This window comes from Mandrillus leucophaeus, unplaced genomic scaffold (genome assembly GCF_000951045.1).
Source record: "Mandrillus leucophaeus isolate KB7577 unplaced genomic scaffold, Mleu.le_1.0 Scaffold74, whole genome shotgun sequence".
In the NCBI taxonomy this organism is placed as follows: Eukaryota; Metazoa; Chordata; class Mammalia; order Primates; family Cercopithecidae; genus Mandrillus; species Mandrillus leucophaeus.
Genome location: NW_012108030.1, coordinates 231524 through 256643, shown reverse-complemented (window position 1 = coordinate 256643; position 25120 = coordinate 231524). Strand labels below are relative to the sequence as shown.

General features: G+C 44.0%; 2 protein-coding genes across 5 annotated transcripts in view; both read left to right on the top strand.

The window, feature by feature from the left end:
• The window catches only part of ZNF610 (zinc finger protein 610), a 27444-nt gene extending 15066 nt beyond the window's left edge, over positions 1-12378 (top strand). For 2 of the 4 annotated variants that reach the window (XM_011965844.1, XM_011965846.1), the window contains exons 2-6: positions 837-1074; positions 2291-2372; positions 6035-6161; positions 6603-6731; positions 10294-11718. In XM_011965844.1, coding sequence (XP_011821234.1) covers positions 2310-2372; positions 6035-6161; positions 6603-6731; positions 10294-11357 — 1383 coding nt within the window. In that variant the 5' untranslated portion in view covers positions 837-1074; positions 2291-2309 and the 3' untranslated portion in view covers positions 11358-11718. Of the gene's footprint in view, positions 1-836; positions 1075-2290; positions 2373-6034; positions 6162-6602; positions 6732-10293 lie in introns of all 4 variants that reach the window. The other 2 variants (XM_011965845.1, XM_011965847.1) reach the window with 2 other exon arrangements.
• Positions 12379-15336: 2958 nt separating this feature from the next.
• ZNF880 (zinc finger protein 880) overlaps positions 15337-25120 on the top strand; it is a 24975-nt gene continuing 15191 nt past the window's right edge. The window contains exons 1-3 of the mRNA XM_011965843.1: positions 15337-15385; positions 18143-18269; positions 18565-18693. Coding sequence (XP_011821233.1) covers positions 15374-15385; positions 18143-18269; positions 18565-18693 — 268 coding nt within the window. The 5' untranslated portion in view covers positions 15337-15373. The remainder of the gene's footprint in view (positions 15386-18142; positions 18270-18564; positions 18694-25120) is intronic.

The window sequence follows — 25120 nt, the reverse complement described above, 5'->3', positions numbered from 1 at the left end:
CGCCACCACTCCTAGCTAATTTTTGTATTTTTAGTAGAGATGGGGTTTCACCATGTTGGCCAGGATGGTCTCGATCTCTTGACCTCATGATCCGCCCGCCTCGGCCTCCCAGTGTGCGGGGATTACTGGCATGAGCTACTGCACCAGGCCCTCAGCTGACTTTCAGATTCACACCACAGACGTGTTTCTGAAAGGAGTACCTCCTCACCTGGAAGAGCCTCAGGCAAGTTCTTCAAAAGGTATCCAAAAGAAGGCATTGTCCCAGATGACAGCGCCATACATAGTATTACCCCTGAGAATCTTCCAGTGGGACAAGATGTGGCACTGGAAGACAATGACATTGATGGCCCTGACCCTGTGTAGGCCTAGGCTAATGTATGTGTTTGTGTCCTGGTTGTTGACAAAAAGTTTAAATGGGGGAAAAAAAATTTTAAATGGGAAAACCTTACAGAATAAAGATATAAAGACAAAATATTTTTGTACAGCTATACAATGTGTGTTTTAAGCTAAATGTTATTACAAAAGTCAGAAAGTTAAATTTAGAAGTTTATCATGTCAAAAAGTTACAGTAAGCTGAGGTTAATTTGTTATTGAGAAAAAAATATTTTTTATGTTAGTGTAGCCTAAATATACAGTAAGTATGTATGTACGTATTTATTTTTGTGACAGCCTCTCACACTGTCGCCCAGGCTGGAATGCAGTGGTGCCATTATGGCTCGCTGCAGCCTCAGCCTCTTAAGTTCAGGTGATCGTCCCACCACAGCCTCCTGGGTAGCTGGGACTACAGGTATGTTCCACTATGCCTCAGCTTATTTTTTGTATTTTTTTTTTTGTAGACACAGGAGTCTCGCCATGTTGCCCAAACTGGTCTCGAACTTCTGGGCTCAAGCAATCCGCCTGCCTCGTTCTCCAAATGTGCTGAGGTTACAGGCATGAGCCACCACGCCTGGCTGAGTATTCAGTATTTATAAAATCTACAGTGGTACACAGTTATGTCGTAGGCCATCACATTCGATCACCACACACTCACCGACTCATCCAGAGCAATTTCTAGTCTTGCAAGCACCATTCATGGTAAGTGCCCTAGACAGATGTACCATTTTTTAAACATGTATATCATATTAGTACTGTACCTTTTCTATGTTGAGACATGTTTTTATTTACAAGTACATACCACTGTGTCATAGTTGCCTGTAGTATTCAGTACATAACATGATGTGCAGGTTTTTAGCAATAGGCTATACCATATACCCTAGATGTGTAGTAGACTTAACCATAGTAGACTTAACCTGTGGTAGACATAAACCATCTTGGTTTATGTCGTGCAGTCTGTAATGAAATGGTCTGAAAACACATTTCACAGAACAGGTCCCGTTACTAAGCAGTGCATGACTGTATTTATAAATTATACACATCCTCCCATAGACTTTAAAAAATCTCTTGATTACTTATAATGGATTGATGAAACTTATAATGGATTAATGAAATTTATAAATGCTATATAGTTGTTATACTCTGTTGTTTTCTTGTATTATTTTCATTGTTTGTTACTTTTTGGTTTCTTTCCCCTTTTTTTTGTAATTATTTCAGTCTGTCGTTGGTTGAATCTCTGGATTTGGACCCTAGAAATCCTGAGGGCCGAGTGTAGACTCTGTCTGCCCATTAGTCAGTGAATAGTCTTTTTGATCTGGTCCACTTTTGGGGTATCTCAGTCCTTTTGCTTTAGTATTCCCCGAGCATGTGAATATTGATGCTGGCAGTTTGGATATGCCAGTGAGAAGCTGTTACATGCATAATTTAAGTGGAGTAAATAGAGGTCAGTACTGTTTGAGGTTCCAGGCATCCACTGGGCATCTTGGAACATATGCCCCATGGATAAGGAGATTCCACTGTGTTCTGTGTCTGGCGCTGAGCACCAAGGCTCTATGTCCTCCAGTTCTGAGGGATTATATGAGCCTGGGCTCCACAGAGAGGGGAGGGGGGCTGTGCTCTCCGTGGAGTTTGGTCACAGCTGGGTCTGTTCCCTGAATGAGGCGGCTCAGTCCAGCCCAGCTCCGTACTGCTGCAGCGTGCGTGCGGGCTTCTCCAGGAGGGAAACAAGTCCTGAATAAACAGGTAAAAACTTCACTCGTTCTTCTGGTAGGGGTTTCTTGTCCCTGCATCAACTCTGGTGCAGTGGGCAGCAGAGGACATTTTCCACAGGCTGAGGTCTCACCTGTGTGTGTGGTTGTGGCACAGGAAGGGGAACGTGTGGATTCTGAGCAGTAATCAGCCTATTTTTGACATTTAGGATTGACTTCTAAACAGTCATGCTATGCGATGAAGAAGCCCAGAAGAGGGAAGCGAAGGAGTCAGGGATGGCTCTTCCTCAGGTAAACTGATATTCTCGGCGGATTTTTCTATCTCTGTTTCTTTCTGAAATGTCTGAAGTGTCCTGCCTGACAGGTTTGCTCACCCTCGCCCTCTCATCTCGCTTAGCTTCCATCTCTCGTGACCCAGTGACATGAACTTGGGAAGAGGCTGCACTGGGCATGGGCCTGGGAAGGGCTCACACCAGACGTGGATAGGGACGGGGTGAGGGTCCCGTGGTGTCAGTGCTGTTGGGCAGCAGGGACTGTTCAGGGGCCACATCTGGATGCTCTGTCAGTTCTCTGTGGACCAGGATTAGAGCAGCTGCCACTGGAAGTCACGTATTAATATGCACAAGTACCTGGTAAATTCTGGAAAAGGAGTTCAGGAAGGAGAAGTATTTTCTGTCTGATTTTTACTACATTTGAAGCTAAACACCTTTCCTACTTTCTTGTGTCTGTTGGTTCAGAGAGGACATTCTTTCTTCTTTCTCAGCACGGCCCTCCCATGGAGAGCGGTGTTCCTGCAGGGAGTCCTGTACAGCATCTGGGTTAGGTGAAAAAAAGCTGTAATTTTGAACAGAGATTGAAGCAGCATTTTTTTTGTCATTAAAGAGGTAGAAATTATATTCATTCTTGTTCAGCAATTATTGTTATATTTTTTATGTTAAACATCAAATTATGTATATATTTGTTTTTTTTTTTTTTTTTTTTGAGACAGAGTCTCGCTCTGTCGCCCAGGCTGGAGTGCAGTGGTGTGATCTCGGCTCACTGCAAGCTCCGCCTCCCAGGTTCACACCATTCTCCTGCCTCAGCCTCCCGAGTAGCTGGGACTACAGGCACCCGCCACCTTGCCTGGCTAATTTTTTGTATTTTTTAGTAGAGACGGGGTTTCACCGTGTTAGCCAGGATGGTCTCGATCTTCTGACCTCGGGATCCGCCCGTCTCGGCCTCCCAAAGTGCTGGGATTATAGGCTTGAGCCACTGCGCCCAGCCTATATTTGTTTTATAGAAGACACCAAACGTGCAGCTTAGGCCATCAAATACCAAGTCTCCCCTGCCCTGCCCTGTGCGGTTTCCCACCCTCCCTGCATCTCCCTGGCGACCCACTGCTGTCAGCTCTGTGGCAAGAGCGAGAGCAAGTCCTGTAGAAATTTATTTTTACGCATTGGCCGGGCACAGTGGCTCATGCCTGTCATCCCAGCACTTGGGACGCCGAGGCGGGCAGATCACCTGAGGTCAGGAGTTTGAGACCAGCCTGGCCAACATAGTGAAACCTTGTCTCTACTAAAAATACAAAATTAGCCTGGCGTGGTGGTGCACACGTGTAATCCCAGTTACTCGGGAGGCTTAGGCAGGAGAATCCCTTGAACCCAGGAGACGGAGGTTTCAGTGAGTCGAGATTGCGCCATTGCACTCCAGCCTGAGCGACAGAGTGAGACTCTGTCTCAAAAGAAAAAGAAAAAGAAAATAAATCAGTCACCTCTCGTTTTTTTGTGCTTGGCATGGTTCAGGGATCACGCGCACCAATCAGCCCAGGAGGAGTCTCTGGAGGTCCTGAGCTTTGTCTGTGATGTGTCCTCTCTGGACTTTGCTTGTCACCTCCTCACTGAAGAGGGTGACCAGGTTCTGCTCAGGAGCTCCCCTTTCTGCACCTGCTTTGCAGCCTGTGTGAGGCCATAGGAAGCTGGGGTCCGCACTGCCACCTAGTGTCTGCCTGCGTTACTGCGGGCTCTGATTTATGCTGGTGCCTTTGTTCTCAGTGGCTTCCTGACCTGGGGCGCTGTTACATCAGAGCTTCTGTTCAACCAAGACAGAACGTTGTCCTTCAGGAGAAGTCTGGAGTTTGTGGTTTCCTCTGGATGATGGCACATCATGCCTGAGCAGGGGCTCAGGCTAATGTGTTCATGCATTTTCCCACTGGGTTCCCAGCAGGTTGACTTGGTGCTTCTTTGGGGTGCAGGAACTTGCTAAGGGCCTTCTACATTTCTCACAAAGCCAATTGGTCTGTGTATTGTTTAATTTTTGTCTCCATGGGGACAGAAAGGTCTGTGGCTTCGTATTCCTCTATCTTGCTGACATTACTCTTTTAGTAGAGTTGCGGATTTCGTACACAGGTCTGGAATGTCTTTTAGTTAGGAGCCATGTATATTTGCTAAGGGAGAGGTAGGATTTTCTTGTGTGTGTGTCATTTATAATTAGTGCTGCTAAAGAAGGACACTTGTTTTCTTTCTTTCTTTTTTTTTTTTTTGAGATGGAGTGTTTTACTCTTGTTGCTGAGGCTGGAGTGTAATGGCATGAACTCGGCTCACTGCAACCTCTGTCTCCCAGGTTCAAGCAATACTCCTGCCTCAGCCTCCCGAGTAGCTGGGATTACAGGCATGCACCACAACGCCTGGCTAATTTTGTATTTTTAGTAGAGACGGGTTTCTCTGTGTTGATCAGGCTGGTCTCGAACTCCCCACCTCAGGTGATCTGCCCGCCGTGGCCTCCCAAAGTGCTGGGATTACAGGCATGAGCCACTGTGCCCGGTTGAAACTTGTTTTCAATATATTCGTATTAGTTAAAATGCCTAAATGGCATTCTTTGTTTTGGTTACAATCCTGTCATTCGTTAGTTCTAACAGATCCTGCTTTTTCCTGCCTCCTATCCCCACTTTTTTGTTTTTTTCCTGTTTTTTTCCACTGCTTCTGGTCCCTGATCAGGCATCCAGTTGTGATTGGCTGCAGCACAGACCTGCACCCTTTTCCTGGCCTTAAATTAGAGGAAGTGCATCCCATGTGTACTGCTGATTATGACATTTTATGAGATGTTCTTGTTTAATATCATTTTTTTTGGTTTGTTTGTTTTCCAATTTCATTCTTGGCCTGAGTATTAATTATCTAGTAATTTCTTAAGGTATGTGCTGCTGAGATATTTTCTATGACCTTTATTTGTTTGTTTGTTTGTTTGTTTGTTTTTTGAGACGGAGTTTCACTCTTGTCGCCCAGGCTGGAGTGCAATGGCGCGATCTTGGCTCACTGCAACCTCCGCCTCCCAGGTTCAAGCAATTCTCCTGTCTCAGCCTCCCGAGTAGCTGGCATTACAGGCGCCCAGCACCATGCCTGGCTAATTTTTGTATTTTTAGTAGAGAAGGGGTTTCACCATGTTGGCCAGGCTCGTCTCAAACTCCTAACCTCAGGTGATCCATCTGCTTTGGCCTTCCACAGTGCTGGAATTACAGGCGTGAGCCACTGCACCCGTCCTATTTGTTAAATTAGTGTATAATATTCTTCAATGTTGTGTCATGTATCACTGTTTTATTAATGAAATAAATCAATAAACTCCATTGGCATTTGCTAATACCTACCTATGTAGACTTTAATGGACAAAAGTGTATTTGTAGGGCAGGGTTAGTGGTGTATGCCTATAATCCCACCTTCTCGGGAGGCTGGGGAAGGATTAAACTCTTCCCTTGAATCTAGGAGTTTGAGATCTTTCTGGGCAACCTAGTAAAACCCCATCTGAATTTTTAAAAATACTATATATTTTTGAATGTGGGTATTTACTAGAGATTGGAGTTGAAGTTTCTATGTTTTTTAATGATCTGCCATTTTCAATAGCTTAATATTCAAAAATGTTTATAAACTAAATTGCGTACAATTTATACATTTTTAGTGTTGCAAACAATGCGGTCCTCATTTTAGGGACACTTGACGTTCATGGACGTGGCCATCGAATTCTCTCAGGAGGAGTGGAAATGCCTGGACCCTGGACAGAGGGCTTTGTACAGAGACGTGATGTTGGAGAACTACAGGAACCTGGTCTCCCTGGGTGAGGATAACTTCCCTCTGGAAGCCGGGATCTGCTCTAATCTATCTTTGCATTTTCTCTTGGTTGCCTCTTAGGAGCCCCTAAATTGCTTAACTGAGGTAGAAACCTTGTTGACTCAAATGAAAAGTTCTGTTATGCTCCCTGGATTTGAAATGTGTCCTGTCTTCAGATGGTGTGCCCCCTTCATGATATGTCATTGGGTGGCACCAGATAACCAGTTGTCTGTTTTCTCCCCTGTGCTTACAAGTGAGTAGTTCTTGGAAGAGATCTCGATGTCTACATATTACAGTATTCCCTGAGCATTCACAAGGAGCCAGTCTGTGGGGGAACTTGTGAAATATTAGTCTTGATCCATTTGCAATATCCCCTCTCTTACCTAAACATAGGGCTTGGATTTTGGAAATGCCCCAGCACATCTTGTTTCTTTCTTTTTATTAACAGGAATCTGTCTTCCTGACCTAAGTATTATTTCCATGTTGAAGCAAAGGAGAGAGCCCTTGACTCTGCAGAGTGAAGTTAAAATAGTAAAAAATCCAGATGGAAGGGAATGTGTCAGAAGCGTGAACACAGGTAACAGCTCTGATGGGCAGTGTGGAAGCCATAGTTTTTATTTTTTTATTTTTGAGCCAGGGTGTTCCACTATCACCCAGGCTGTAGTGCAGTGGCAGTCATAGCTCACTGCAGCCTCAAACTCCGGGACTCAAGCAATCCTCCTGCCTTGGCCTCCCAAAGTTGTAGATTACAGATTACAGCTACTGCACCTTGCAAAGCCATACTATTTTTTTTTTTTTTTTTTTGAGACATTGTCTCGCTCTGTTGCCCAGGCTGGTGTGCAGTGGTGTGATCTCAGCTCACTGCAACTTCTGCCTCCCAGATTCAAGCAATTCTCCTGCCTCAGCCTCCCCAGTAGCTGGGATTACAGGCATGTGTCACCACACCCAGCTAATTTTTGTACTTTTAGTAAGGACGCGGTTTCACCATGTTGGTCAGGCTGTTCTCAAACTCCTGACCTCAAGTGATCTGCCTGCCTCAGCCTCCCAAAGTCCTGGGGATTACAGACGTGAGCCACCACACCCAGCCCATACTAACTCTTAAAAGAGTGTGTGGGAAACTCTGTATAGGTGGGACGTTCTGTGAGAAAAGAAAAGTTTAAATCCTAGGCATTCTGAATGGAAATATTCTTTGCTGTCTCATTCAGCTCTACAAATGTGTAATAGTTTCATCTTTTCACCCGTGAGTGGTGTTCCAGCCCAGAGACAAAAGCAAAGTCTTTATCATGATGGACAGCACCCTGTCATGTGGCTTCTATGAACTTCTGTTCCATGATTCTGAAGAACACTGGGAGCATTGTTGCCACGGGTCTCTTTCGCCTGTGGTCTTTCTTTCTGTGCTTGATTCCATCTGATGCTCAGTTTCTGTCCCTATAGGTCAAAGCTGAGGTCTTCATAGACCTACCCCCTTGACCTATTCATGGTCCACCCCATTTCCTGTACTGGGAAGACATAATCAGGAAATGGGAAAACACGAGCTACTCTTTTTTGCATCTGGGTCCTGGAAACTACAGGTGCCTCTAGCCCCCTCTGCCTGTTCAGGTCTGTTTGAGACGGGAAAAAGCCAGTGATTTTCCTATTCTCACATGCCACTCAGCACAGAACATTTCACTTCTGGTCACCAAAATATGTGGGGATTTCTCCCCATCAACAAATAATTTTTCACTGGATCTTTACTGGGTTTTCTATAATTCGTTTCTAACACTGTCTACCTGGAGTTAGAATCAGATCCCACAGGCTGAGAGTCGCCCACCTCAGCCACCACTTGCTAGTAGTAGGTTGTCACCTTTCCGTCTGACCAACCAGCTGTAAGTTGGGTTCCCTCAACCCCCTTCTGGGGTTGATTACTTTGCTAGGGTGGCTCACAGAACTCAGTGAAACACTTTGTTAGGTTCATTGGTTCATGATGAAGTATGTTTCTAAGGAGACAGATGGACAGCCAGATGAGGAGATTCACAGGGCAAGGCACATGGGAAGAGTCACCGGGTGTGCCACCCTCCAGGCACCTGCATGTCTTCAGCATTTGGAAGCTCATGACCCCATAGTTCAGGGATCTTTATGGAGGCTTCATCACATAGGCGTGACTGATATTAACTCAATCTCCAGCCCCTCTCCTAGAAGATAGTGGGTGAGGCTGACAGTTTCATGCTTCTAAGTATGACCTGGTCTTTCTGGTGATCAGCCCCATCCAGGAACCCACAAAGGTTGCCTCATTAGAGCAGATCACACTCACACCACCCAGGACATCCCAAGGTCTTTGGAGCTCTGTGTCAGGAACCGGGGAACAGACCAATGTATGCATTTCTTCTTATTCCACAAGGCCCCTCAGCCATTCTTCAGTTGTGCTTCATCCACACTTTACTGCTGTGTGTCACAGGGGAGTAGGTGGCTCTTCTGAGATGGTTACTCAGCTGAGTGGGAGAGACAGTCAACAGACAGTCAACAGAAAGACCCCGTGTTGGATCCCTAGATCCTCGTGGGGAGCATGGTACAAAATAGCCCCCAGATGATGCCTCTGGTTTTAACACTACCGTCATTTGTTCAAACCACTGTTACTTTCATCTTGTACCTTTCCATGTATTACAAATCAGCTTGGTTTTTGTATATTTAATCAGCAGTTCTATATTTCATATGATACTCTTTGTGTTTATTATTTTGTATCTGTGGGGCTATAGTATCAGGGAATGGCCCATTGGTTTATATATTTATGAGTTTTTTTTTTTTTTAATGGCACAGGGTATGCCTCAGCAGGAGATTCTCTAAAACCTATAGACACTCCAGAAATGTTTGAATGGGAGTTTAAATATTTGTTTTCCTTCGTTTTACCTGACTTAGTAGCTACTATTAAACAGCACTTTTGCCAATTAAATTTGTTACAGTGTATAATATGGAAATTTTTCATATCTTAAGAATATGCTCTTTTAAAGTTATTGCCATCTTAATCTCAGAAATACCATTACGTTGACTTGCCATAATTTGTTATTTAAGACTGAGGGGCAAAACTCAAACCATACCTTCCTCTGTCTGGTCTTGCACCACACAACAAGAAACACCGAAAACTTATGTGAGCGAATGTGAGTTTTCTTCCACCAATAAGCAGTCAGTTCTGCAGCGGATACTCACTGGATTCCCTTGGATTTGATTCTGATGCTGTGTACCTGGAGAGCACATCACATCCCACAGGTTGAGGGCTCAGTCTCCAATACTGCTCCCTTTCAGACACTGGTCCTAAGTCCAGACCTCTGCAACTTTCGACCAACCAGCTTCAAAAGTTGGGGTTCCCATTGCTCCCTGTTTGGGTTTGATTAATTTGCTAGAGTGGTTCACAGAACTCATGGTAATACATACTTAACATTTACAGGGTTTATTATACAGAGTATTTTAAAGGATCCAGGCCCGGCATGGTGGCTCACATCTGTAACCCAATAATTTTTTGAGGCTGAGGTGGGCGGATTGCTTGATCCCAGGAGTTTGAAACCAGCAACATAATGAGACCTTATTTCTACAAAAAATTTAAAAATTAGCCAGGCACGGTAGTGCATACCTTGTAGTCTCAGCTACGCAGGAGGATGCTTGAGCCCAGGAGTTTAAGGCTGCTGTGAGCTGTGATCACGCCACTGCACTGCAGCCTGGGTGACAGAGCCAGACCTTATTCTAAGTAGATAGAGAAGGATAAATTAACAGATGGAGAGATCATAGGGTCAGGTCTGGGAGGGTCCCCAGCACAAGAGCTTTATGCATATATTATACTATTACTAATGTCTATACAACTGCTCTTAAATGTCTTATTTTCTCTAAGAGACTCATCCCTCCTTTTTCTGAGAAGCTTTCAGTTTCTGCTCTATTTCTCTGCCCTTAATCTTTCTCAAAGTCACCCATAACCCTCCCGAGTCCTGCAGATTCCCCACTGCTCCAATGCATCACGTCACCCCCTTGTGTTTTCAGCTCTCACAATGTGACATCCAAAGTATGCTGATACTTCTTCCAATGTCTGAGTTGAGTGAGGCAGAGTCTAGTCCCTGCACCAGACTGGAAACATGCCAGAATCATGGGTTCATGTTCTACTCTTTCTTCTTTTCTAGGGAGGAGCTGTATATTGGGAAGCAATGCAGAAAACAAGCCTATTAAAAATCAACTTGGATTTACCCTTGAGTCACATCTGTCTGAACTGCAGCTGTTTGAAGCTGGAAGGAAAATTTTTGGAAGGAATCAAGTTGAAAAGTTTACAAACCATCGTTCCTCAGTTTCACCACTGCCAAAAACTCCTTCTACTTTCACGACACACATGTTTAATAAATATAGGAATGATTTTATTGATTTCCCATTACTCCCACAAGAAGAGAAAGCATACGTTAGAGGAAACTCTTATGAATGTAGTGAAGATGGTGAAGTTTCTAGAGTCCCTGCAAGCCTTACTAACCATCAAGTAATCCATACTGCAGAGAAACCTTACAGATGTACTGAATGTGGCAAGGTCTTCAGTCGCAATTCACATCTTGTAGAACATTGGAGGATTCATACTGGACAGAAGCCTTACAAATGTAGTGAATGTGACAAGGTGTTTAATCGCAATTCAAACCTTGCACGACATCAAAGAATTCATACTGGAGAGAAGCCTCACAAATGTAACGAATGTGGCAAAGCATTTAGAGAGTGTTCAGGGCTCACTACCCATCTTGTAATCCATACTGGAGAGAAACCTTACAAATGCAATGAGTGTGGCAAGAACTTCAGACACAAATTTTCTCTAACCAATCATCAGAGAAGTCACACGGCAGAAAAACCTTACAAATGTAATGAGTGTGGCAAGGTCTTTAGTCTGCTTTCATACCTTGCACGGCATCAAATAATTCATAGTACAGAGAAGCCCTACAAATGTAACGAATGTGGAAGAGCGTTTCGCAAGCGTCCGGGCCTTATGGCCCATCTTCTGACCCATACCGGGGAGAAACCTTACAAATGTAATGAATGTGACAAAGTCTTTGGGCGCAAATTATACTTAACGAACCATCAAAGAATTCATACTGGAGAGAGACCTTACAGGTGTAATGCCTGTGGCAAGGTCTTCAATCAAAATCCACACCTGTCACGCCATCGGAAAATTCATGCTGGAGAGAATTCACTGCGTACCCTACAGAGGCAATGAATGTGGCAAAGTCTTTAGTTACAGTTCACACCTAGCACAGCATTGGAGGACTCAGGAGAAAAACCTTACAAATATAAATGCGGCAAAGAATTTAGTTTGCCTTCAAGCCTCATCACCCGTCTCTTGATCTATGCTGAAAGGAAACTTTACAAATGTAAAGTTAATAACATATACACACACACATACAAATAATAAAGAGAGAAGAGTTATATCAGAATAGAGCATTTAATGAAAACTACCAGTATAGCATATTCTTAAGTAGGATTCACGTTTAACTGCTGGCACTATAATTTGTAACTCTTTGATTTAGAATGTACATACTTCTCAAGTTTTAAGTAACAAAGTTTAGAGGTTTTTTTTTCCTTTTTTTTTTTTTTTTTGGGACCAAGTCTCGCTGTATCACCGAGGCTGGAGTGCAGTGGCATGATCTTGACTCACTGCAACCTCTGCCTCCCGGGTTCAAGCGATTCTCCCGCCTAGCCTCCTCAGTAGCTGGGATTACAGGCATGCGCCACTACTGCCCAGCTAATTTTTGTATTTTTAGTAGAGACGGGGTTTCCCCATGTTGGCCAGGCTGGTCTCAAACTCTTGACCTCAAGTGATCCACTGGCCTTGGCCTCCCAAAGTGCTGGGATTACAGGTGTGAGCCACAGTGCCTGGCCTTGTTTAACTTTTTCTTAGTGGGAATGAATCACATCCTTTCTACCAACATTGTTTAATCTTACCTCAGGAGGATACTTTATAGTACAGAATAATGTCCCATTAGGATTTTAAGGTTGAAGCAGCCAGAACAATGTGTGTGTGTGTGAGAGAGAGAGAGACAAAACAACATACGCTTTTGGGTGCATATACTTAGGTAAATATGATTTTGAGTAATTACACTTAGTACTTGAGTTAGTCTCTGTGTACTCTGGCGAAGGATGCTTATGTGGGTAAAGTCAAAATAACTTTGTGAATAGCAGTGCAATGTCAGCCTTGTACACCCTCAAATGTGCATCACTGTTAATGAGTATGCCCTGTATTATGTTTCTATATGCCTCTTTCTTGTGTGCCAAATAAGACCTATGGCATGTACCTTCATTTTCATGCAGCAAAAATAAATAGTAATATGACAAATATTAGGAAATAGAAAGTGGGGCCGGGCGTGGTGGCTCACGCCTATAATCCCAGCACTTTGGGAGGCCGAGGCAGGTGGATTAGCTGAGATCGGGAGTTTGAGACCAGCCTGACCAACATGGAGAAACCCTGTCTCTACTAAAAATACAGAATTAGCCGGGCATGGTGGCACATGCCTGTAATCCCAGCTACTTGGGAGACTGAGGCAGGAGAATCACTTGAACCTGGGAGGCAGAGGTTGCAGTGAGACGAGATCGTGCCATTGCACTCCAGCCTGGGCAACAAGAGCGAAACTCCATCTCAAAATAAATAAATAAATAAATAAAAAAGTATGGGTTGAAGGTAAAAATACTGTAACATGGTCGGGTGTGGGGGCTCACGCCTGTAATCTCAGCACTTTGAGAGGCTGAGTTGGGCGGATCATGAGGTCAGCAGATCAAGACTATCCTGGCCAACATGGTGAAACCCCATCTCTACTAAAAATACAAAAAAAAATTAGCTGGGTATGGTGGTGGGCACCTGTAATCCCAGCTACTTGGGAGGCTGAGGCAGGAGAATCGCTTGAACCTGGGAGGCAGAGGTTGCAGTGAACTGAGATTGCACCACTGCACTCCAGCCTGGCGACAGAGCAAGGCTCTGTCTCAAAAACAAACAAACAAAAACTACTGTAACACAATTTCTTTTTGTACTTGTAGTGTTCAGTGACACCATTTGAAAACATGAATGTTCATCCATTTTCTTTTAAGTTGAAGCACACAGAAAGGAAATTCTGTTTTGGTACATAAACTAGAAACTTCATATAGTCACCCTCACAACTTTTTTGGTGATTTGAATTTTTGACTACTTTTCTGGAACTTGTTTGAAGTCCCCCTAAGGTTTGGCTTGGATCTTGAGAATGATGATCCCATACACTGATATGGTTTGAGAGTGTTTTATTATATAATGAGGCTTTGTGGGGGAAAGCAGGGTGTACTTTTCCAGCTGGTCCAAAGGTGGCTTCAGAGAACTGGGATAGGTGATGGGCTTGGGGTATCATGATTGCTAAAGGGTAGGGCTGGGGCGGGGGTACCCCCTTGTGGTTTGAACTTCCAGTTGGTTCCAAAGGAGTGAGCACTGAGGCTTTATTATCAGTTGACCAGATGGGCAGAATAGGAAGAGGGAGTGCAGAGGTGTAAAAGGCGTTAGTGTTCAGACATCACAAAATGCAGTGAACTCTAGTACAACACTGAGTGCTTCCTCTGGAACTCCTGCCATCTTTGTTAGGAAAGACCCCCAATTTTCTTCATGGTAATATCTTACTATATTCCTTTTATGGATACAGATACAGATCTCATTGCACAATATGATTGTTGAAAATGCTTGTGAAATAGAGTTTAGTAAAATTGCCTGAGGTTTTTGGTTTTTTTTTACAGTAGTTCAATGAAAATTATTGTGGGGAAGTGTTTATAATATGACACCATATAATTTCATAATATCTACAATAAATGTGACATAATTTTGTAATGTATTACACAATGACAATTTTGTCATCTATATTTATTATACGATAAATATAATTTTACTACAAGAGCATTTTTCCAAAAGCTATGGATATGTCATTTTCAGATTATGGTATTATGCAATATATTCCATGTTTCATTTTCAATTGTAATAAAATTATATTTTTTGTATACATATATATTTTCACATCTTTTTCCTACATTGCCTCCAAATTCTATGTTTAATACATTTCTTCTCTGTTTTGCTCTGCTGAAAACTTTAGGGGACAAATAAATGAGGGTGCTGTTTGAAGACAAAATTTTGTGACATGAGACTGGGCATAGTGGCATGCACCTGTAGTCCCAGCTACTTGGGAGGCTGAGGTGGGAGGATCACTTGATCCCAGGAGGTTGAAGCTGCAGTTAGTGAGCTGTGATTGTGGTACTGCACTTCAGCCTGGGCGACAGAGGGAGACCGTCTCAAAAAAAAAAAGTTGTGACATAAGTATGTCCATAAGACAATGGCAGGTATACACTAGGATTAATATAAATATGAAAAAGAAAACACTTGGCCGGGTGCAGTAGCTCACGCCTGTAATCCCAGCATTTTGGGAGGCCGAGGCAGGCGGATCGGGAGGTCAGGAGTTCAAGACCAGCCTGGCCAACATGGAAAAAACCCCGTCTCTATTAAAAATACAAGACAGTAGCCCGGCGTGGTGGCGGGAGCCTGTAATCCCAGCTCAGGAGACTGAGGCAGGATAATCGCTTGAACCCGGGGGGCGAAGGTTGCAGTGGGCCAAGATCGGGCCACTTCAGCCTGGGCAAAAGAGTGAAACTCTGTCTCAAAAAAAAAAAAAAAAAAGGAAATTACACATTCCGCCCTGGCAGGGTTTTGCATTTCAAATTTTAATTTGCATCCCCTTCTCAAACAATTCCAGAGCTTTAAAATTCTGAAAACTACCGTTTATTATTCATTTATATTTATTTTATTTACTTCCAATTTATTTATGTATGATTATGTATTCATTTATTTATTAGGCACAAGGTTTCTCTCAGGCGCCCGTGCAGCGGCAGGACCTCGGCTCGCTGTAGCCTCCACCTCAGGGGCTCAAGCGAGCCTCCCACCTCAGCATCCGGGTATCTAGGACGACATGCGAGCTCCCCTACGGCCGTTTTAAAATTAATTTTAATAGCAGGAATTTTCGTGGATCTAATCATCAACAGACTTTCCCTCTGCGGGGGCACTGTTTCCAGATAGCTGAGCTGCTTCAGTCACCACGGCAGGACTCGCCTCCAAAACGACAGGAGCTAGGAGCTAGGGGAGGGAAGCGCAGGCCCCGCCCAATTCCACCCCGGCCTGGCCTCTCAGCTGCGCGCGCAGTTTCCTGGAGACCCGGAAGCAGATTACGTGGAGTGACAGTCATGCTGCGGCGTGTGAGTTTCCCTTTGTTTAGATTAAATCTGGGATGCTGAGTTCCCTGCGCTTCGGTACCCGGCATCTCAGGGGTCACACAGACCTTGAAATCTCGGCACCGCTCCCTCCACCCCGAGTAAACTCAGACGTTCTAATGAGAGTCCGGCGGTCGCTTCCCTGAGTGTTAAAATTGCTCGGAGGCTGGTCCTGTCCCCGGTCTTTCACCATAGGGCCATGTAGACAGCTCCTATCGCAGAGTTTTCCCGCTTCAGATCCTTCAGTGACCCCCTAGACACGCCCCGCGCGGCGTAAAGTTCTCACCCGCGAGGTGGATCCAAGTCTTTCCGGTCCCCCAAGCCTGGCCCTCTTTTCTGTGCCGTAAATGAGAAGAAATCTATCTGATGTTTACTGCTGATTGTGATGTTTCAGTCTCCCTTGGGCTTTTGCTAACACCTAAATATTTAGTGGACAAAATTATGTTTAGGTTAGTGCAAAAGTAATGGCAAAACCGCGATCACTTTTGCAACAACCTAATATTTATGGGCCAGGGCTGGAATTCCATCTTCTCCGGAAACTCAGGCTGGAGAATTCCTTGAGCACAAGAGTTTGAGACCACTCTGGACAACATAGTGAGAACCCTTTCTCAATTTTTGAAACATATTTTTCAGTATGGGTATTTAATAGAGACTGGAATTGAAGTTTCTGTGTTTTTACGTGGTCTAACTTTTTGAAATAGTTTAATATACAATAACGTTTATTAACTGAATTGAGCACAGTTTATACATTTTTATTGTTGCAAACACGCTGAAATGCACATTAGTAAAAATAACAGTGACAGCCAGGCACAGTGGTGCACACCTATCATTCTAGTTACTCGGAGAGGGTTATCATTTGAGGCTAGGAGTTCAAGGCTGTAATGTGCAATGAATAAGCCACTGCACTGCAACCTGGACACCTCAAACAAACAAAAAGACAAATATCTAAAAAAGAGGTCATTGAGAGACAACTCTTTCAGGTGTCATGTATATGTTTACTAGAGTATATGTGAGTGTATATATGTATATGAATAAGTGTGTGTATGTGATGTGTGTGCATGAGTGCACAGATGAGTAAGTCTATTGTTTTTATCCAAGGCACATCATCAGTTTATATACATCTTATATCTTTTAACAGTTGAAATTACATCTTATATATTTTCATGACCTTAAAATTGTTCTACACTGTTACGATAATGAGTCGATGGCTGTAAGGATAGTAACCTATTATGGGGATACATGTGTGACAGTTTCTTGATTTTAATAGGAACTTGTTTTAACTGTACTCAATTAGGTCGTTGTCTGTCAATTTACTTTTGATGCTGATCTGTTACTTTATTGTTTGATCTTTTTTTTTTCTTTTTTTGAGACGGAGTCTCTCTTTGTCACCCAGGCTGGAGTGCAGTGGCACCATCTCAGGTCACTGCAACCTCTGCCTCCCGAGTTCAAGTGATTCTCCTGCCTCAGCCTCCCGAGTACCTGGGATTACAGGTGCCACCCCCAGCTAACTTTTGTTATTTTTGGTAGAGATGGGGTTTCACCATGTTGGCTAGGATGGTCTTCAACTCCTGACTTCAAATGATCCACCTGCCTTGGCCTCCCAAAGTGCTGGGATTACAGGAGTGAGCCACTGTGCCTGGCCTAATTCTTAAAAGTTTGATTCTAATGCCCAGACACCTGGGATCTGTACTTACTCTGCCGTTTTTAGCCTTCGCACCTGGGGCAAGTTTCTTAAAATGTCTGTGAAAGAGTTGTCTCTTCAGGAGGATGGGAACAGATTGTTCTTTCATGGGCTTTTGTTGTAATAGCAGTTGGTACATGTAAAACATTTGGAATATGCCAGGTGAGGTGACTCATGCCTGTAATCCCAGCACTTTGGGAGGCCGAGGCGGGCGGATCACGAGGTCAGGAGATCGAGACCATCCTGGCTAACACAGTGAAACCCCATCTCTACTAAAAATACAAAAAATTAGCCGGGCGTGGTGGCGGGTGCCTGTAGTCCCATCTACTCGGGAGGCTGAGGTAGGAGAATGGTGTGAACCCAGGGGGCGGAGCTTGCAGTGAGCCGAGATCTCGCCACTGCACTCCAGCCTGGGTGACAGAGCAAGACTCCGTCTAAAAAAACAAAAACATTTAGAATAGTTCCTATCACATGGGATGTGTTCAGAAGCTTCATCCTGGCTGTGCTTGGTGGCTCATGCCTGTAATCCTAGCACTTTGCGAGGCCGAGGTGGGTGGATTGCTTGAGGTCAGGAGTTCGAGATCAGCCTCACCAACATAGTGAAACCCTGTCTCTACTAAAAATACAAAAATTAGTTGGTCATGGTGGTGGGTGCCTGTAGTCCCAGCTACTCTGGAGGCTTAGGCAGGAGAATCACTTGAACCTGGGAGGCAGATGTTGCACTGAGTCAAGATTGTGCCACTGCACTCCAGCCTGGGCAACAAAGAGAGACTCTGTCTGAAAAATATATATATGTAGTATCTGACACGTCTATAGAAATAACTGTGGGTTAATTTTTATATTTCTTGTATTGTCCACAAAATTAGAAATCTATACTAATTTAAAGAATATCATAACTTCTAATAGAGAAGTATAATAAAACACAATTAGAAACACATAACTAGCTAAAAAATACCTTAATGTGGATTTGTCAAAACATTCACTTCAATCAAGTCAGTCCTTACAACTGTCTTCTCATTTTGTGATGATACCCTGTTGGTGAAATGTGTTTTTCATTTTAGGGACACTTGACATTCAGGGATGTGGCCATAGAATTCTCTCAGGAGGAGTGGAAATGCCTGGACCCTGCTCAGAGGACTTTGTACAGGGACGTGATGTTGGAGAACTACAGGAACCTGGTCTTCCTGGGTGAGGATAATGCCCCTCCAGAAGTCAGGATCTGCCCTGCTGTATTTTTGCATTTTGTTGTGTGCCTCTTAGCATTTTAGGAGTCAATGTACTGCTTGACTGAGATTAAAACCCTGTTGACTCAGAAATGAAAACCTCCATAATGCTGGGGTTACAGGCATGAGCCACCGCACCCGGCAAAATACTATTCTTGATCCGTTTATAGTATCATGTCTCCTACCTAGACATGGGACTTGGATTTTGGAGATGCCACAACACACATTTATTCTTTATTTTTCTTTCTTTTTATAAATAGGAATCTGTCTTCCTGACCTGAGTATTATCTCCATGTTGGAGCAAAGGAGAGATCCCCGGAATCTGCAGAGTGAAGTGAAAATAGCAAACAATCCAGATGGCAGGGAATGCATCAAAGGTGTGAACACAGGTGAGAGCTTGGAAGGGCAGAGTGGCAGCCCCATAATTTTTTTTTTTTTAAACAGGGTCTTGCTCTGTCACCCATGCTGTCGTACAGTGGCAGTCGTGGCTCAACTCATAGCCTCAAATTCCTGGACTCAAGTGATCCGCCTTCTTCTGCTTCCCAAAGTGGCGGGATTAGAAGCATGAGCCACTGCACCCTGCAGAACCACACTTTGAGATTCTGTTTGGGAGCTCTCTGCAAGTAGGATAATTCTTTGGGAAAATAAAAGTTTAAATCCTGTGAGTTCTGATTGGAGTTTGTTTTGTTTTGTTTTGAGACAAGTTCTTGCTCTGTTGCCTAGGCTGGAGTGTAGTGGTGGTGTGATCATGGCTCACTGTACCCTCAGTCTTTGGACTCATATGATCTTCTTGTCTCTGCCTGCCAAGTCGCTGGGACTATAGGCACGTGCCACTGCACCTCGCTAATTTTTAAAAATGTTTTCTGGAGATGAGGTCTCACTATGTTGCCCAGACTTGTCTTGAACTCCTGGCCTCAAGTATTCCTCCTCGCTGGCCTGCCAAAGTGCTGGGATTGTAGGCATGACCCACCATGCCTGGCGTAGAAGGGAAATTTTTCTTGGCCCTCTCTTACTGCTGTGTTCTTTGTTTTTGGTTTCTTGGATTTTGGGTTTGTTTTTTGTTTTTTTTGTTTTTTTTTTTGGAGACAGAGTCTTACTCTGTTACCCAAGCTGGTATTGTTATTTTTTAATTTTTAAATTTATTTTTATGAAATTTTTTTATTGTGAGACAGAGTCTTGCTCTGTCGTCCAGGCTGGAATGCAGTGGCACGATCTTAGCTCACTGCAACCTCTGCCTCTTGGGTTCAAGCCATTCTCGTGCCTTAGCCTCCCAAGTAGCTGGGATTACAGGTGTGCACCACCGAGCCTGGCTAAATTTTTTCTGTATTTTTAGTAGAAACAGGTTCTTGAACTCCTGGCCTCAAGTGATCCACCCACCTTGGCCTCCTAAAGTGCTGGGATTACAAGCATGAGCCACTGCTCCTGGCCATATTACCATTATTTATTTCAGTAGGTTTTTGGGGAACAAGTGGTGTTTGGTTACATGCATAAGTTCTTTAGTGGTGATTTCTGAGATTTTGGTGCACCCATCACCCGAGCATTGTACACTGTATTCAATGTATATATAGTCTTTTATCCCTCACCTCCCACCCTTTTCCCTGAGACCTCAAAGTCCATTGTATCATTTCACATCTTTGCATCCTCCTAGTTTAACTCCCACTTATGAGTGAGAACATACAATGTTTGGTTTTCCATTCCTGAGTTAGTTCACTTAGAATAATGGTCTTCAATTCTGTCCAGGTTGCTGCAAATGCCATCATTTCATTCCTTTTTATGACTGAGTAGTATTCCATATTATATGTATACCATATTTTCTTTATCTACTTCTTGATGGGCATTTGAGCTGGTCCTCTGTTTTTGCACTTGTGAATTGTGCTGCTATAAACATGCGTGTGCAGGTGTCTCTTTTGTATAATGACTTCTTTTCCTCTGGGTAGATACCAGGAGTGGTTTTCCTTTATCAAATGGTAGATCTACTTTTAGACCTTTAAGGAATCTCCACACTGTTTTCCACAGTGGTTGTACCAGTTTCCATTCCCACCAGCAGTGTAAAGTGGTCCCTTTTCATCCCATCCATGCCAGTATGTATTATTTGTGTATTACGGCCATTCTTGCAGGAGTAAGATGGTATTGCATTGTAGTTTTAATTTGCGTTTCTCTGAGAATTGGTGATGTTGAGTCTTCCTTCATCTGTTTGTTGGTCATTTCTGTATCTTCTTTTGACAACTGTCTGTTCATGTCCTTAGCCCACTTTTTGATAGGAGTGTTTGTTTTTTGTTTGAGTTCCTTGTAGATTCTGGGTATTAGTCCTTTGTCAGATACATAGTTTGTGAAGATTTTCTCCCACTCTATGGGTTGTCTGTTTACTCTGCTGATTATTTCTTTTGCTGTGCCAAAGGCAAAGTCTTTATCATGATGGACAGCACCCTCTCATATGGCTTGTGAGAATTCTTTGATTCTATCATTCTGAAGGACACAGGGACGGCTGTGTCAGAGGGGTCTATTTTCCCTGTGGTCTCTGTTTCTGTCGTGATTTTATCTAATGCTAAGTTTATACATCAAACCTGAGGTATGCGTAGACCTGCCTCCTTGACCTATGTATGGTTCACACAATATCCTATGCTAGGAAGGCCTAATCAGGAGATAAGAAAACATTGGCAGCTCTGTTTTTTGTGTGTGGGGCTCACAAATAGCATGAAGGCATCTCAGCCGCTCTTTGCCTCTTCAGGTCTCGCGGGGATAGGGCCAATCCAGTGTTTTTCTTACTCTCAAATGCTACTCAGCAGAGAGCGCTTCACTTCTGGTCAACCGAACGGGTGGAGATTTCTCCCCACCAACAACCAGGTTTTCAGCGGCCATCTAATAGTTTTCTGTGACTCCTTTCTGATATTATCTATCTGGAATTAGAGTCAGATCCCACAGGCAAAGGGTTGAGTTCCCAAACCTGTCCCCTACCTCAGCCACCAATCACAGGTAGTAGGTTGTCATCTTTCTTTCTTACCAACCAGCTACAGGTTGGGGTTCCCTCAAGCCCCTTGTTGGGTTTGATTACTTTGCTAGAGTGGCTCACAGAACTCAGTAAAACACATTCTTATGCTCACTGATTCACACTGAAGGGTGTTTTGAAGGATACAGATGAACAGCTGGATGAAGAGATTCACAGGGGGAGGCATGTGGGAAGATTCACTGGGTGCGCCACCGTCCAGGCACCTTCGTGTGTCACCATTTGGAAGATCTCATGACCCCAAAGTTCAGGAGTGTTTTTTATTTTGAGACAGTGTCTTGCCCTATCACCCAGGCTAGAGTGAAGTGGCACAATCTCAGCTCACTGCAATCTCCGCCTCCCGGTTCAAGTGATTCTCTGAGTTCAGGGATTTTTTATGGAGGCTTCATCACATAGGCATGACTGATATTAACTCAGTCTCCAGCCCCTCTTCCCTTCCTGGAGGATAGTGGATGGGGCTGACACTTTGATGCCTGTAATCATGGCCTGGTCTTTCTGATGATCAACCCAGTCCAGGGAACCTAGAGAGGTTGCCTCATTAGAACAAATCACGTTCCTCTCGCCTAGAACATCCCAAGAAGTTAGGAGCTCTGTGTCAGAAATCAATGAAGAGACCGACATACGCATTTCTTCTTCTTTTACAAGGTTCCTCAGCCGTTCTTCAGTTGTGCTTTGTCCATACTTTACTGGTGTGTGTAACAGGAGTAGGTAGCTCTTCTGAGATTTTTACTCAGCACAATGGGAAAGACAGTCGACTGCAAGATCCTTTAGGCCTGGGGCGGTGTCTCATGCCTGTAATCCCAGCACTTTGGGAGGCTGAGTTGGGCGGATCAGGAGGTCGGGAGATCGAAACCATCATGGCCAATATGGTAAAACCCCATCTCTACTAATAATATAAAACAAAATTAGCTGGGCGTGGTGGTATGTGCCTGTGGTCCCAGCTATTAGGGAGGCTGAGGCAGGAGAATCACTTGAACCCAGGAGGCAGAGGTTGCAGTGAGCCAAGATCGTGCCACTGCACTCCAGCCTGGCAACAGAGTGAGACTCCGTCTCAAAAAAAAAAAAAACAAAAAAAAACGATCCTTTATTGGATGCCCGAGTCCTCGTGAGAGAACAGCTCACTGGAATGATGATTTTATTTTGGGCTTTTGCGTGTATTAGAAATGAACTTGGGGCTGGGCACGGTGGCTCATACCTGTAATCTGAGCACTTTGGGAGGCTGAGGTAGGTGGATCGCTTGAGCCCAGGAGTTTGAGACCATCCTGAGTAACACTGCAAGACCTTGTCTCTACAAAACATATGAAAATTAGCTGGCTGTGATGGTGCACAACTGTAGTCCCAGCTACTCAGGAGGCTGAGGTGGGAGAATCACCTGAGCCCAGGAGTTCGAGGCAGCAGTGAACCATGATTGTGTCACTGCACGTGAGCCTTAGTTACAGAGTAAGACCCTGTCTCAGAAAAAAAATAAGAAAATTTAAAAATAAGTGAACTTGACATTACTATTTAGTCAGTGGTTCCATATGTTACTCTTTGTCTTCTTTGTTTTATATGTGTGGGGATGTTGTATCAGGGAATAGCCATTGATTTATATATTTTTGAGGACGTTTCTCTTTCTTTTTTTTTTGTCTAGGAGTTTCTCTAACACCTATACACACTCTAGGAGTTTTGGATTGGGTAGTATAAATATTTCTTTTCCTTTCCTTTGTCTGATTTAGATATTAAAGTATATTTTTGTCAGTTAAGTTTATTAGAATGTATAAATTGGGAATTTAATTTTTAATTTTTTTTTAATACATCTCGCTCTGTTGCCCAGGCTGGAGTGCAGCGATGTGATTTCAGCTCACTGCAGCCTCAGCCTCCCGGGTTCAAGCAATTCTCCTTCCTCAGCCTCCCAAGTAGCTGGGATTATAGGTGCCTGCCAGCACACCCAGTTAATTTTTTGTATTTTTAGTAGAGATAGGGTTTTGCCATGTTGGCCAGGCTGGTCTCAAACTCCTGACCTCAGATGATCCACCCGCCTCAGCCTCCCAAAGTGCTGGGATTACAGGCGTGAGCTACTGCACCTGGCCTCATTTTTAATTTTTTTAGAGACAGGGTTTCATTCTGCGTCCCAGGCTAGATGGCAGTGGTGCAGTTCAGGTCACTGCATCCTTGACTTCCAGGGCAAAAGTGCTCTTCCCAGCTCACCCTCCCCTGTACCTGGGACTGTTAGTTATGCCAGTACATTGGTGTTGAACTGGCTTCAAACAACTGTCTCATCTCAGCCTTCCAAAGTGCTGAGATTACAAGTGTGAGCCACCACACCCAGCCATGAATTTTTGATATCTCAAGAATACACTGTTTTAAAATTGTTACCATCTTAAGCCCAGAAATACCAACACATTGACTCACCGTAAGTTGTTATTTAAGTTTGAGAGGAAGAACTCAAACTGTGTTTCATCCCTGTTTGGTCTCACACCTAACAACAATAAATGCAGAAAATTTATTTGACCAAATATGTAGGATTTTCTCCTCTAATGAGCAAGCAGTCAGTTCTGCAGTGGATTGTGCTGGATGTACTTCAATAAATTCTGACATTGTGTAGCTGGAGATAGCATTGATATGGTTTGGCTCTATGTCCCCACCCAAATCTCATCTCCAATTGTAATCCCCACTTGTCATGGAGGGACCTGGTAGGAGGTGTTAGATCGTGGCGGTGGTTTCCGCCATGCTGTTCTCGTGATAGTGAGTGAGTTCTCATGAGATCTGATGGTTTCAGAGTGTGGCAATTCCTCCCTCACTCTCCCTCTCTCCTGCCACCATATAAGACATGCCTTGCTTCCCCTTTGCCTTTCACCATGATCGTAAGTTTCCTGAGACCTCCCCAGCCACACGGAACTGAGACTATTAAACTTCTTTATAAATTACCCAGTTTTTTTTTTTTTCTTTTTTTTTTAGACAGAGTCTCACTCTGTTACCCAGGCTGGGGTGCAGTAGCGCGATTTCGGCTCACCACAGTCTCCGCCTCCCGGATTCAAGTGATTCTCCTGCCTCAGCCTCCCGAGTAGCTGGGACTTAGGAGTGCGCCATCATGCTTGGTTAATTTTTGTATTTTTAGTAAAGATGGGGTTTCACTATGGTGGCCAGGCTGATCTCGAACTGTTGACCTCGTGATCTGCCTGCCTCAGCCTCCCAAAGTGCTAAGATTACAGGAATTACCCAGTCTTGAGTATGTCTTTATAGCAGTGTGAAAACAGACTAATACAGGCATCAAATCCCACGTGGTGAGCATTGAATCCACAAGACTACCCCCACTTTAGACAGCAGTCCCAAATCTAGACCTCCCAGAACTGGCTCCAAGTTGGGTTTCCAATGACTTCCTCTTCAGGTTCAATTAATGTGCTAGAACCATTCACAGAGCTCAGAGAAACATTTAAATTTACAGGTTTATTACAAAAGGTATTTACATATTTTTTGAAAGCATCTCGGTCTGTTGCTGAGACTGGAGTGCAGTGGCGTAATCTCAGCTCACTGCAACCTCCGCCTACCGGGTTCAAGCGATTCTTGTGCCTCAGCCTCCCAAGTAATTGGGATTACAGGAACCCACCACCGCACCCGGCTAATTTTTAAATTTTTAGTAGAGATGGGGTTTTACCACGTTGGCCAGGCTGGTCTCGAACTCCCAACCTCAAGTGATCCACCCGCTTCAGCCCTCAAAAGTGCTGGGATTGCCGGGCGCGGTGGCTCAAGCCTGTAATCTCAGCACTTTGGGAGGCCGAGATGGGCGGATCACAAGGTCAGGAGATCGAGACCATCCTGGCTAACACGGTGAA